The following is a 14602-nucleotide window of genomic DNA, read 5'->3' on the forward strand; positions in this document are numbered from 1 at the left end:
CCAGCACTTTGGGAGGCCGAGGTGGGCAAATCACCTGAGGTCAGGAGTTTGAGACAGACCAGCTTGGCCAACATAGTGAAAACCCATCTCTACTAAAAATGCAATTAACTGGGCGTGGTGGCAGGTGCCTGTAATCCCAGCTTCTCTGGTGGCTGAGGCAGGAGAATCACTTGAATCCAGGGGACGGAGGTTGCAGTGAGCCGAGATCACGCCACTGCACTGCAGCCTGGGCGAAAAAGTGAAACTACGTCTCAAAAAAAATAAAAAGTCTAGAGGGTGGGACTTCAGGCTAAGTGACTAGAATAGGCAGGAATCCAGTCTCCCCAAAACAAGTATTAAATTAGATAAAATTGTAAAAAAAAAAAAAAAAAAACAACCATCTCGATGCTCTGGAAATGGATCCCAGGCAAACAGCAAATTGAGACATTTATTCATGAAAAATGGCTAGAATTGAGTAAGAGTAATGAATGTCTGTAGACGTCTTTCCTGGGGATGTTCCCATCCGTACCCCATAATTTGGTCAGCAAGTTAGTTTTATCAGGCAAAGCTGGTCAGGAAAACCAGCAGCTTCACTGCCTGGGCAGGGGAGCTGACTTGATTTGGGGTGGAAGTTGAAAACCATGCTCAGGAATAATGTCAGTAAAAGTGGTAAGCTTGACAGAAAACACAGAAAGCAAACAGGAAAAACTTGCAGCTCTGAGAGGTTGCAGTCCCAGTTACAGTAAATGGTGAGTGAGAAACAAGTCAGAAATTTAATGAGGAAGATCCTGAAAAGGAGAGAGAGACGGAAGGGCTACATAAACACCCTAACAGAGTCTGATAAAAAGTCAAAGCTGAAGCCGACCTGCAAACTAGCTGAACTATGAATGTGCTTCAAAACCTACACACAGATCCATCAGGAGGAGTCCTAGGGGCTCAAGGGGTTTGAGCACAACTTCTGCTCAAATCATTTTACTGACCACAAAGCTGTGTTGACTGTAGGTAGCTCCTAGGAATTCAGCCCCAAAGAATACAAATAAGATTTAAAAACTGAGCACAGATATCAGCTGCTGCATACTGCTTGGGAGACAGAGCCTGCGGACTAAGTCCAGGCAGTTACTAAATAAACACACACACAGAATGCGGGAGGACAATTACAAAAATCAGAATCAGGACTTGCTGCCATATATTATCTAAAACATCCAGTTTGCAGCAATAAAAGTTGGGCATGCAGGCTGGGCACGGTGGCTCACACCTTAATCCCAACACTTTGGGAGGCTGAAGCAGGTGGACACCTGAGGTCAAGAGTCTGAGACCAGATTGGCCAGCATGGTGAAACCCCATCTCCACTAAAAATATAAAAAATTAGCCAGGCACGTGCCTATAGTCCCAGCTACTCGGGAGGCTGAGGCAGGAGAATCACTTGAGCCCAGGAGGCAGAGGCTGCAGTGAGCCGACATAACGCCACTACACTCCAGCCTGGGTGACAGAGTGAGACCTCATCTCAAGAAAAAAAAAAAAAAAAGTTGAGCATGCAAAGAAATAGGAAAATGTAATCCATACTTAATGAGGGAAAAAAACCCCTCAAAACAATCAATAGAAACTGACCTGAGTGGACCCAGAGTGATTAGGCAGACAGGACTTTAAAATAACTATCATTGCTGTGGCTGGGAGAAAAATAAAATAAAAAATAAAACAACTATCATACATGTTTGAAGAATGAAAGGAAGCTATGTTCAAAGAATTGAAGGAAAATATGATGACAATGACTCTAAAAAGGGAATTTCAGTAGAGAAAGAGAAACTTTAAAGATGCACCAAATGGAAAGTCTAGAGTTGAAAAGTACAATAAACAAAGTGAAAAAATCACTAGATGAGCCCAAAGCAGATGTGAGGCAGCAGAAGAAAAAATCAATGCATTTGAAGATAGAGCAATGAAATTATCCAATCTGAAAAACAGAGAAAAAAGACAGAAGAAAAATGAACAGAGACCAGAGATCTAGCAACCTGAAGCAGCATGGCCAAGCCCTGTGGGGAGTGCCTGAGCAGAGAGGCCCGCAAACAGGTGGAGGTCTGCAGGCAGAATCTTTTCCAGGAGGCTGAGGAATTCCTCTACAGATTCTTGCCACAGAAAATCACACACCTGAATCAGCTCTTCAAGAGGACTCCCTCAGTGTGGCTGACCTGACTTCCCTCCAGGCCCCACTGGACATCCCCGCCCCAGATCTTCCACCCAAGAATGAGGAGACAGAAACAGATAAGCAGGAGAAGAGAGAAGTCCCTACGTGTGGATTTCTCCCTAGGAATGAGAAGGTCCTGTCCCTGGTTAAGCCAGATGTCTGGACTCTCAAAGAGAAATGCATTCTGGTATGGATCCAGCACCTGATCCCCAAGATTGAAGATGGAAATGATTTTGGGGTAGCAATCCAGGAGAAGGTGCTAGAGAGGGTGAAATGCTGTCAAGACCAAAGTGGAAGCTTTCCAGACAACCATTTCCAAGTACTTCTCAGAACGTGGGGATGCCGTGGCCAAGGCCTCCAAGGAGACTCATGTGATGGATTACCGGGCCTTGGTGCATGAGTGTGATGAGGCAGCGTATGGGGAGCTCAGGGCCGTGGTGCTGGACCTGAGGGCCTTCAGTGTTGAGCTTTATCATATCATCATCAGCAACCTGGAGGAAATTGTCAGCCCAAAGGGTGAAGAGAAGCCATCTATGTACTGAACCCAGGACTAGAAGGAAAATAAATGACCTAAATGAAAAAGAAAAATGAACAGCCTTATAGACTCATGGGGACAAAATCAAGCATAGCAACATATATATAATGGGAGTCCCAGAAGGAGAGGAGAGAAAGTGGGCAGCATTCTGCCCGCAGCTGAGGTCTTTGTCTAGGGTCCCTCTTTGTTTTCATCTCCCTTTGTAATAGACTCCTCTTCCTTCTTTTACTTTGATCGACATGTTTTTTTCCTGCCTTTTGGATTTGGTAAGGCTGAAGCTTAAAACTTGGCAGTCTAAAACAGTATCGTCTGATAGAACTTTCTGTAATTCTATATCTGTGCTTTTCAGTATGGTAGCCACTGGCCACACTGAGTGGCTAAAATGTGGCTACTGTGACTAAGCAGTTAATTTGAATTTTATTTTAGTTAATTAAAATTTAAATCATCATCAAAAAAAAAAAAAAAAGAGAAAGTGGAGAGAAACAAAACAACGGCCAAAAAGCCTCAAATATGGAGAAAAATGTAAATTACCAATCCAAGAAACTAAAAAAACCCCAAGTCTGATAAATAAACCCCAAGACTAGATACATCAAAAATCAAACTGCTGAAAGCAGCAAGAGAAGAGGGGTTTCTTATATGTAGGGAATGAGAGTACAATTAATGGCTGACCTTTCAAGTCATCAAGACACAGTGGAATGACTGTCAATCAAGAACTCTATATCCGATAAACTACCCTTCAAAACTGAAGGTGAAACCAAGATAGTCCCAGATATACAAGAATCAGTATAACTGCTAGCAGATCCATCTTACAAGACATATATAAGAACATTCTTCTGGCTAAAAGAAAATGATACCAGACAGTAACTCAGATCCACAGAAAGAAGCGAAGCGTACTGGAAATGGAGAATGGAAAAGACTACATACATTTTTTTTGTGTGTGTTTTCTTCTTTTAATTTCTTTTTAAAAACCCTTAAGATTATTTAAAGCAGTGACTATACCACTGTATATACCACTGGCTTATAATATATGTAGATGTAATGCCTATGACAAAAATAGGAGAAAGGATGAGGAAGAAACAGAGCTTTTTTTGAAGCAAATTTGCGTTTACTGAAATTGAAAATATTAACCTGACCAAGATTGTGATTGAATTGTATATGGTAATCACTCGAACCACTACTAAGAAAATAATAAAAATGATTAAATGGTACATGAGAAGTATTTGCTTAACACAAAAGAAGGCAGCAAAGGTGGACCAATGGAACAAAAACGGCACGAGACATCCAGACAACAAACAGCAAATGCAGTCATAAAGCCAAGAACGCCGAATTTATACACAGCCAAAGAGACTTGAACCAGCACTGCTTGACTGAAGATAGCCATTCAGAATAGATCTTTTTCACCCAAAGTAACGTTTCTGGCTTTTAAAGTCAATACTCACACAGAAAAGAGTGATCTAGTGTTAAGGGAACTGCAGTTGTTTTGCCCCGGACTTCCGGCTCTCTGTCAGAAGTCCTGAGGATGAAGAAGGGAGCTCATGAGATGAAGCCGTCCTCATCACAAAGAATCTGACTGTGGCTGACACTGCCCAAATCAAGCACACAGGCCGGGCGCAGTGGCTCACACCTGTAATCCCAGCACTTTGGGAGGCTGAGGTCGGTGGATCACGAGGTCAGGAGTTTGAGACCAGCCTGGCCAACATAGTGAAACCCCATTTCTATTAAAAATACAAAAAAAATTAGCTGGGCATGGTGGCAGGTGCTCGTAATCCCACCTACTCAGGAGGCTGAGGCAGGAGAATCTCTTGAACCCAGGAGGCAGAGGTTGCAGTAAGCCAAGATTGTGCCATTGCACTCCAGCTTGGGCAATAGAGCAAGACTCTGTCTCAAAAAAAAAAAAAAAAAACAAAAAACAAAACAAAGAAAACAAGCACGCAGAGGACTTTTTTTTAGAGTAAGTATCGGCCGTTTCTGAGGGCATCACCAATGACTGAGAAGCTTCTTTCCCTGGAAGCTGCCAAAATAGTTTAGATAGTGCCTTTCTGGAAAGACGCATGACCCTGTGCAGTTGGTAGCAAAGAACACGCAGATTGTCTCCGTCAAAACACAGCAGGGGCACAGCCTGCCTCTCCTTACTCCCTAGGCTCTGCCCAATCAGCTAGAAAGCTGAAGGGCTGGATTAGCAGAGATGGTGGGCTGCAGCCTGTTCTTCACTCATGCTCGGTGCTCTGTGTTTCGCTGCAGGTGAAGGATTACCCTGAAAACACTTACTACAGCAACTTCATTTCTCATCTGGCCAACATCAAGTACCCAGGTAAGGGAAGCCAACTGCGGCCGCAGGAGGGACGGAGATGAGCGAGAGTGTGAGTGTGGGGTGGGCCCGGGGGCAGGGGACGGGTGCCGGTGGGGAGGGTGGCCAGTGGGCCTGCTAAGGGGTCTGTCCCTCCCTGTGCAAGGTCACTTGTTCCAGTGATTTCTGCTGTTGGCTTAGGCAGCAAACTTCTCTGAGAAACCTGCTCATAAATTCTGTGTGTTAATTCCCATGACGAACTTCTGGTGGGAGTTCCACTAAGTAGGGATAGCCTCACTTCGTTGACTCTCATCCCAGCTGGCAGTGACAGTCCTGGCCGCTAGAGAGATGTTCACCCTGGTTCCAAGCTGAGATGAATGTCAAGAGCAAAGCCGCTCGTCATCCCACTTGGACATACAGACACTCGGGTGTTCTTCCACCCTCTCTGCCTCCAGAAGGCAGCGTTCTTATGAGAGCAATCTCCTGCCCAGGGTCAACACTAGACTTTGAGCTATAACCACATCGGCTCTGCATCCTCGAACTCACACATCCCATTCCGGCCACACCTCCCAGCCTCCCAGTCCTCTGACTTGAGCACCCAGCTCCTCCTGCAACTCACCTGACCCGAATCCTCCAACCCTGAGACTTCCACAGTCTCTCTCCTGGTGACACCTGGTCCTTTCATCTCTCTCCCAGCTTAGACTCCACAGGCTATCCCACCCCAACACTCTCAAGGGCCACTCAACACTGCCATGCAAACACCCTCTATATCTTCACCCCCCACCCCTCCACAAACTCACCTGGCAAAGCCCAGACCAACTCAGAGCCGGCAGCCAAAGAGCTGAATGCAGCTGGACAGAAATCCATAGACAGCTAAGCTGGTATTATTAGAATTATTATTCCCCTCCCCTCCCCTTCCTGATGGAGTCTCGCTCTGGAACCCAGGCTGGAGTGCAGTGGCAACCTCCACCTCCTGGGTTCAAGCGATTCTCCTGCCTCAACCTCCCGAGTAACTGGGATTACAGGTGCCTGCCACCATGCCCAGCTAATTTTTGTGTTTTTAGTAGAGACTGGGTTTCACCATGTTGGTCAGGCTGGTCTTGAACTCCTGACCTCGTGATCCACCTGCCTCAGCCTCCCAAAGTGCTGGGATTACAGGTGTGAGGCACCACGCCAGGCCTGATTCTGCGTTTATAACTGCTGCCTACCCACTGCTCAATGAGTCCAAACCAAGGCATTTTGGTCTTTCTTCAAGGGCACTTACCCAGAAGCCTCCAGGGGCCATATTTCTTTCTTTCACTGATCATAAAATGTATCCTCTGCCTAGCCATGCTAATGGTGACCGCGGCAGTTACACTTAGGAGTACTTCCCTATGTACCAGTTCAATGCCAGCTGCTTTCCAGACGTTATTCCCCCTTCCCTCATAGCAATTCTGCTTATTCCCTTTTTACAGATGAGGAAATGGCCGCGGAGTGAGCACCCGGCCAAGACCGCTCAGCCAGGAGGAGGTGTCTGAGTGCATCTATCCCCAAAGCCTCTCCTCTCAATCCCTTCCAGGGAGAAGTACACTGGGAAATTGTTTCCTGATCATCAGCTTCTATGTTCTGCTGAACTCAAGAGATTGAATCTGGCGAGGCCTGGGCCTGAGCCGTCCTCCGAGGGGCAGCGGTGGTCCCTGACATCCTATTACCTTCTGTGTTTTTGGTTAGGGCAAAGCACAACTCTGACTGGCCTTGACATTCAGGACATGCTGCCCGAGAACCTCCAGCACTACTACAGCTACCAGGGCTCGCTCACCACTCCTCCCTGCACTGAGAACGTCCACTGGTTTGTGCTGGCAGATTGTGTCAAGCTCTCCAGGACGCAGGTAGTGTATGGTGTCGCTTTGCCAAAGTCTTGCCCTTTGACTGCCTGGTTAACAAGACTGTTCCCAGAATCTCAGCTAACGTCAACAACTGGGGATCCTATGGCATTTTCTGCCTGCAGGGCTACTGTGCCTCACCTACCCAACCTTTTTTTTTTTTCTTTTGAGACAGAGTCTCACTGTGTCATCAAGCTGGAGCGCAGTGGTGCAATCTCAGCTCACTGCAACCTCTGCCTCCCAGGTTCAAGCAATTCTCCTGCCTCAGCCTCCCGAGCTGGGATTACAGGCATGCACCACCACGCCCGGCTAGTTTTTATTTTTAGTAGGGATGGGGTTTCAAGCAATCTGCCTGTGTCAGCCTCACAAAGTGCTGGGATTACAGTTGTGAGCCACTGCACCTGGCCATCTCCTTTTCTTAAACTTTTCATTTTCTTAGAAAAAGGTGGAAAAGACCCCTGCTCAAGGACACCCACACCCCAAAATGTTTCCAGTCAGGCTGGAAGTGTCCCCAGGCACCTGACAAAGCAAATGGTCAATTATCTCCAGAAAAATGATCTTAAATCAAGACCTAGAAGAATTTTCACAAATAAAGTTACCTGAAATTAGCTCAATTAAGGAAAAACCCCCACAAAACATATGAGAAAAAAAGACATTATAAATGAGAACCAGTAGATTCAGACCTACAAAGATTTCAGTTAGTGGAATTATCAATTAATATGACATAAGAATATTTGGTATGTATAAAAAAATAAGAGGTTTAAATATGAGGAAAGAATGAAAAAATGTTAAAATGGGCAGCCAGACTTGGGAAAAAACCCAAATAGAATTTCTAGAAATGGAAAAATAGTATCAAAAATTAACAATCCAGGCTTGTCACAGGGTATCACACCTGTAATCCCAGCACTTTGGGAGGACAGGAGTTTGAGATCGGCCTGGCCAACATGGTGGATCCCTTCTCTACTAAAAGTACAAAAAATTAGCCAGGTGTGGTCGTGTGTGCCTGTAATCCCAGCTACTTGGGTGGCTAAGGTAGAAGAATGGCGTGAACCCGGGAGGTGGAGGTTGCAGTGAGCTGAGATTGCACCACTGCACTCCAGCCTGGGTGACAGAGCAAAACTCTGTCTAAAAAAAAAAATTTTGTCTAGGAATGGTGGCTCATGCCTGTAATCCCAGCACTTTGGGTGGCTGAGGCAGGCAGATAACGACGTTAAGGGTTCAAGACCACCCTAGCCAACATGGTGAAACTCCGTCTCTACTAAAGATACAAAAAATTAGCCAGGCATGTTGGGTGGCACACCTGTAATCCCAGCTACTCGGGAGGCTGAGGCAGGAGAATCGCTTGAACCTGGGAGGCGGAGGTTGCAGTGAGCCTAGATCACACCATAGCACTCCAGCCTGGGCGACAGGGTGAGACTCTGTTTCCAAAATAAATAAATAAAAAACCCAATGAATGCGTTTAACAGCATGGTAGATACAGTTTGAGAGAGAATTAGTAAATTGGAGACAGCCAATAACGTTATCTAGAATGCAGCACAAAGAGAAAAAGAGATGGAGCTATAAAAAGAAGAGACGTAGTATAGTGGAAAGGTCTAGTAACTGTCTAATCAAAATCCTAGAAGAAGGGGCAGAGCAGGGAAGAGGCATGATTTGACAAAATACTGGCTGACAATTTTCAGGAAGAGATACCAAGTCATGTATTCGAGAATGCCAATTAGTTTCTCTCTCTGTCTCTCTCCGGGTGTGTATAGATACATGTGTGTGAATACCCAACACCCTGCGCTAAACCCATCGCAGTGAAACCATCAAAGACAAAGAAAGAATTTAAAAATCAGCCAGAAAGACAGATTGTCACAGAAAGAGTATCATTAGACAGAGTCGATTCAACATAGCAACAGTGAAAGTCAGAAGGGAGTGGAAACATAATTCCCAAGTGCTGAGGAAAATAAATAGCCAGTATAACATTCTATGTACAGCAAAAGTGCCTTTCAAGGATATAGACAAAATACAGACATTTTCAGGCTGGGTGAGGTGGCTCACGCCTGTAATCCCAGCACTATGGGAGGCAGAGGCAGGCAGATGGCCTGAGGAATTCGAGACCAGCCTGGCCAACACGGTGAAACCCCGTCTCCACTAAAAATATAAGAATTGGCTGGGCGTGGTGGCGGGCCTGTAGTCCCAGCCAGTTGGGAGGCTGAGGCAGGAGAATCACTTGAATCTGGGAAGCAGAGGTTGCAGTGAGCCGAGATTGTGCCACTGCACTCCAGCCTGGGCGACAAAGCGAGACTGTCTCAAAAACAAAAAACAAAAAACAAAAAAACAAAAACAAAAAAAAAACCAGACTTTTTTAAAAACAAAAACTGAGTTTGCCACTTGATATATTTCTGCTTACTTCTTTCTCTCCTTTGTACCATTGGACAAAGACTCATATAAAAAGCTGAAAAGAGATTGTGTGCAGATACCTGCTGGAAGAATGCACGTAGAGATGAGTTCCATAGTGCCTTTCACGCAGCACCCAGAACCTCCCTGGACTTGAGATCTTCTTACAGTCACTTTGTCAGGGTTATATAAATCCAAGCTCTAGCCCAGTTGTTAATATATATATATATATTTTTGAGACAGTTTTGCTTTGTCTCCCAGGCTGGAGTGCAGTGACATGAAATTGGCTCACTGCAGCCTCTACCTCCTGGGTTCAAGCAATTCTCCTGCCTCAGTCTCCCGAGTAGCTGGGATTACAGGTGCATGCCACTGTGCTTGGCTAATTTTTGTATTTTTAGTAGAGAAGGGGTCTTTCCATGTTGGCCAGGCTGGTCTCCAACTCCTTTGCTCAAGTGATCTGCCCGCCCTGGCCTCCCAAAGTGCTGGGATTACAGGCATGAGCCACGTGCCCGGCCAATTGTTACTTCTTTTAAATTACCCAGTGCCTCTTCCCCTCTCTAATGCACTTACATTGCCCCAGGTTTGGAAGCTGGAGAATTCCTTACTGGATCACCGCAACAAGACCATCCAGAATGATTACCGCAGGACCCAGCCCCTGAACCACAGAGTGGTGGAATCCAACTTCGTGTACCTCCCGAATCAGGGTGAGTGGGATCGACTCTTGTTTCTGTTCTGCAGTTTGTTAACTCCTGTTTTGCTCCTTCCTCTAGGTGGACCTGTCTCTTCTGGCAATAGTAAGGGAAGGAGAGTCATTTCAGTAGCAGGAGGCCCACATGGGCCAAGCTGCACAGGACTCGGGCAGAGGGTGATGACTTCTTCCCAGTCCAGACAGGGACGCCAGTGAATAGAACACAAGAGATCAGGAGAGACAACCACGTGATTTATCACCTACCTAGTCTTGGCTGGAGACCGTAGGAGAAGCAAGATGACCGCAACATCCAGAAGCTCTCCTAAGAGTGTAGGTTCAGGTTACATTTTTTTGTTTTTTGAGACAGAGTCTAGCTCTGTTGCCCAGGCTGGAGTACAGGGTGCAATCTTGTCTCACTACAACCTCCGCCTCCTGGGTTCAAGTGATTCTCCTGACTCAGCCTCCCCAGTAGCTGGGATTATGAACACACAACACCAGGTCCATCTAATTTTTGTATTTTTTAAATAGCAATGGGGTTTTGGTATGTTGGCCAGGCTGGTCTTGGACTCCTGACCTCAAGTGATCCAACCACCTCGGCCTCCCAAAGTGTTGGGCTTACAGGCATGAGCCACCGCGCCTGGCCAGCTAACCTTGTTAACCCCACTCAGGTTATTTCCTGTACATCTTGATCTCAGTCTGTGTTATGAACACACCCCCAGTGCCTCGTATACATTCTCTCAAGGTGGAGTTAACTAGACCACAGAGTTCGCCGCATCTGCCTGGGGCGCAGGCCCCGGACCCCAGGGTACTGGAAGTAGACGGGCAGTCCGGCCTCCACTGCATCCTTGAAGTCCATCGGGCTCCAACTGTGTGCTTGCCTCACCTCATTTCTGTGTTGGCAAGAATGTAGATATTTCACGACCTCCTCATCTTCATTTCGTCTTTCTGTAAAGTTGTAGTGAACTGTACACAGTCCCTGAAGCCATTGTCTTTACAACCCATTCTGTTAACCATTCCTGATTCCTTAAGATTTTCCAATACGGTAGAATCAGTCTCCTATCAATATTGATTACTCAATATTATCTCACTTTTTTTTTTTTGAGATGAGGTCTCACTCTGTTGCCCAGGTTGGAGCTCAGTGGCACAATCACAGTTCACCGCAGCCTCAACCGTCCAGCCTCAAGCGATCCTCCCACCTCAGCCTCCCCAGTAGTGGGGACTGCAGGCACACAGCGCCACACTCAGCTAATTTTTTTGTGTATTTTTTTGTAGAGATGAAATCTCACTATGTTGCTCAGGCTGGTCTCAAACTCCTGGCCTCAAGCAATCTTCCCACCTCAGCCTCCCAAAGTGCTGGAATTATAGACATGAGCCACCTCGTTTGGCCTTACCTCACCTTTCTATGTAACTTCTAAAATTTTTAAATTTCCACCCTCCACTCCAATAAGGCCTATTTGTGATTTTTTTCCCCCATCTTTCCTTCTTGGTTCATTTACTGTTTACTCTTGTATCAACTGACTCCTCCAATACAATACTAACAGAGGGGAAACAGACATCAGCTGTAGTGATCATTCCCTGTATTATACCGCATACGACGTTAACAGCAAGAATCCCTTTTTCCAAAGCTGATGTCATTTTCAACAGGTCCAATTGCAAGCAGGCTGGACAAAGGGAGCTTAGACTCACGGGTCTGTCTCCTAGTTTTTTAAATTTTTTAATTTTTTGAGACAAAGTCTCACTCTGTCACCCAGGTGGGAGTGCGGTGGCACAATCTCATTGGCTCACTGCAACCTCCGCCTCCCAAGTTCAAGGGCTTCTCCTGCCTCAGCCTCCCAAGTAGCTGGGATTACAGGTGGCCGCCACTACCCCCAGCTAATTTTTTGTATTTTTAGTAGAGACAGGGTTTCACCATGTTGGCCAAGCTGTTCTTGAACTCCTGACCTCATGATTCACCCATCTTGGCCTTCCAAAGTGCTGAGATTACAGGGCATGAGCCACCACGCCTGGCCTAATTTTTGTATTTTTAGTAGAGATGGGGTTTCACTATGTTAGACTGGTCTTGAACTCCTGACCTCATGATTCGCTAGCCTTGGCCTCCCAAAGTGCTGGGATTACAGGCACACTCCACCACGCCCAGCTAATTGTTGTATTTTTAGTAGAGACGGGGTTTAACCATGCTGGCCAGGCTTGTCTCGAACTACTGACCTTAGGTGATCCAACTGCCTGGCCTCCCAAAGCGCTGGAATTATAGGCATGAGCCACCACGCCGGCCTGTCTCCTAGTTCTAAATGTTGCAATGTTTCCCCTGCTATCCCTAAAGCAATTTTAGGCTATTCAATAGGCACTAACAGACTGCATATCTTTCCCTATGCCACATCTGAAATGCTTTTTCCACTAGAGGGTCACTCTAGCATCGCCTCACAAGGGAGCTCAAGTGTTCTAGGTACCTGCCCCAGACTGAGGTACTCCACGCTGCGATTTGCCTGGAGGTCCACTGAGAATCGCTGTTTAGGAATTATTACTTCAACTCCCAATACAGCATCAGAGGGCTTCCCGAGCCTCAGGGAACCTGAATTGTGGCCTCCCTTTACTCATTATTAAAATAGAGGACTGGCTATCATCTTGGCCCACCTTCTCTCAGGCCCGGATTTTTCTTTTTTTTTTTCTTTTTTTTGAGACGAAGTTTCGCTCTTGTTGCCCAGGCTGGAGTGCAATGGCACAATCTTGGCTCACTGAAACCTTCACTTCCCAGATTCAAGCCTCAGCCTCCTGAGTAGCTGGGATTGCAGGCATGCACCACCATGCCCTGCTAATTTTGTATTTTTAGTAGAGACGGGATTTCACCATGTTGTCAGGCTGGTCTCGAACTCCTGACCTAAGGTGATCCACCCACTTGGCCTCCCAGAATGCTGGGATTACAGTCATGAGCCACGATGCCTGGCCTCAGACTTTTTTTCTTTTTTCTTTTTGAGATAGGGTCTCACTCTTTCACTCAGGCTGGAGTGTAGTGGCGCTATCTTGGCTCACTGCATCCATGACCTCTAGGGCTTAAGCAATCCTACCACCTCAGCCTCCCAAATATCTGGGAGTAGCATGTACCACCACACTCAGCTAATTTTTATATATTTTTTTGGTAGAGATGGGGTTTGGCCATGTGGCCCAGGCTGGTCTTGAACCGCTGAGCTCAAGCAATTCATCCACTTCAGCCTCCCAAAGTGCTGCAATTACAGGCATGAGCCATTGCGCCTGGCCAGATCCAGATTTCTATGTAGCAGTGATTGGCTCTGGCCAACCCAGCTTCGTGACTCATGGTATTTCACTGTTCTGTAGAGAACTGTACCCCAGCGGGGTTGATATGATTAACCCACCCACAAGGAACGACCTGAGAAACCAAGGTCAGTTACAAAAACAAGACAATGTCCAAATACGGACCTCTTGCAATGTATTTACTAGAAAACACCTATATCTCCTCAGGTGAGGGGCACTGGGCATCCCAGAAGAGACCAAAGTCCAAGAATTACAACCCTCCTCAACATGCCACGCTCGGCTCCGGGCGGCTTAGAAGCCCGAGTTCAAACACAGTGAAGATGCTTAAAGCCAGTGCAGTGGGCACGTGGAGAGTATTCTAAGGAATCACAAGACTTCCCCAGAATACGATGCTGGTATGGTGTCTGGCCATCCCCCTTCTGTCTTTGTGAGGACCGTACAAGATTTAACCATTTCCAACTAACTCTTCTTTTTATGGAATATCCTCTAGGCTCCGAATTCCAGTTTTACCTACATGAGATTGAGAAAGATCTTGAGTACTTAAGAAGAGCATTGAACAGAGGAAAGACCTAATATTAACTAGCTTGAAGCCAGATCTAACTGGAGGAGGTGCCCGTCTCCTGCAGCCACACCCTGCCCTAAGAAACCATGTGTGTCTGGAACACACTGCTCCCTCTGGGGCAGCTGTTGAGTTTCTGATTAAAAGAGGGGAAACTATCATCCCGGACAGGACGTGAGATGGCTTCCATGCATGAGAAGGGATCTGAGTTAGACATCACCAGTGGAAATTGATTGGAGTAGAAATTTAAAGGAAATAGAACCCTAACTATTCTCCCATCAAATCATACATGTTGACCTGTCTAAATTATAAACCAGCCTGAACTTTCCTTTAGCATTGGATGTAATAAAATAATTTTGGAAATTTGTCATTTAAAAATGTCTTTCCAATATCCCTTCTTTGTCCTGCCTGCCCCCCTCCCCCCACACACACACAGGTGAGGGGATACAGATCAAGGTGGGAGGGATTTTCCAAGACTAAGATTAATCAAAAGGAGAGGTTTTTTTTTTTTAGACAGTCTCACTTTTCTGTCTAGGCTGAAATGCAGTAGTGCAATCTTGCTTACTGCAACCTCTGCCTCCTGGATTTCAACAATTCTCCTGCCTCAGCCTCCTGAGTAGTTGGGATTACAGGTGTGCACCATCACACTCAGCTGATTTTTGTATTTTTAATAGAGGCGAGGTTTCGACATGTTGGCCAGGCTGGTCTCAAACTCCTGATCTCAGGTGATCCTCCCAGCTCAGCCTCCCAAAGTGCTGGGATTATAGGCGTGAGTCACCATGCCGGGCCTGGAAAGAGATTCTTAAATCAAGAATTGGTCAGTGGGGGACTGTGGAGCAATGGCTGTGAGTCAAAGAGAAAAACAGG

General features: G+C 46.2%; 1 protein-coding gene and 1 pseudogene across 2 annotated transcripts in view; both read left to right on the forward strand.

Moving 5' to 3' along the window:
- The window catches only part of CA6 (carbonic anhydrase 6), a 28950-nt gene extending 14845 nt beyond the window's left edge, over positions 1 to 14105 (forward strand). Inside the window, exons 5-9 of one of the 2 annotated variants that reach the window (XM_064363715.1) lie at positions 4935 to 5004; positions 6691 to 6848; positions 9802 to 9925; positions 13384 to 13571; positions 13667 to 13756. In XM_064363715.1, coding sequence (XP_064219785.1) covers positions 4935 to 5004; positions 6691 to 6848; positions 9802 to 9925; positions 13384 to 13538 — 507 coding nt within the window. In that variant the 3' untranslated portion in view covers positions 13539 to 13571; positions 13667 to 13756. Of the gene's footprint in view, positions 1 to 4934; positions 5005 to 6690; positions 6849 to 9801; positions 9926 to 13383; positions 13572 to 13652 lie in introns of both variants that reach the window. The other variant, XM_064363716.1, reaches the window with a different exon arrangement.
- On the forward strand, positions 1996 to 2734 carry LOC105731810 (proteasome activator complex subunit 2-like; annotated as a pseudogene).
- Positions 14106 to 14602: the final 497 nt, after the last annotated feature.

The sequence above is a fragment of the Aotus nancymaae genome, unplaced genomic scaffold (genome assembly GCF_030222135.1).
Source record: "Aotus nancymaae isolate 86718 unplaced genomic scaffold, 86718_ANA_hifiasm-v0.15.2.pri h1tg000053l, whole genome shotgun sequence".
Classification (NCBI taxonomy): domain Eukaryota; kingdom Metazoa; phylum Chordata; class Mammalia; order Primates; family Aotidae; genus Aotus; species Aotus nancymaae.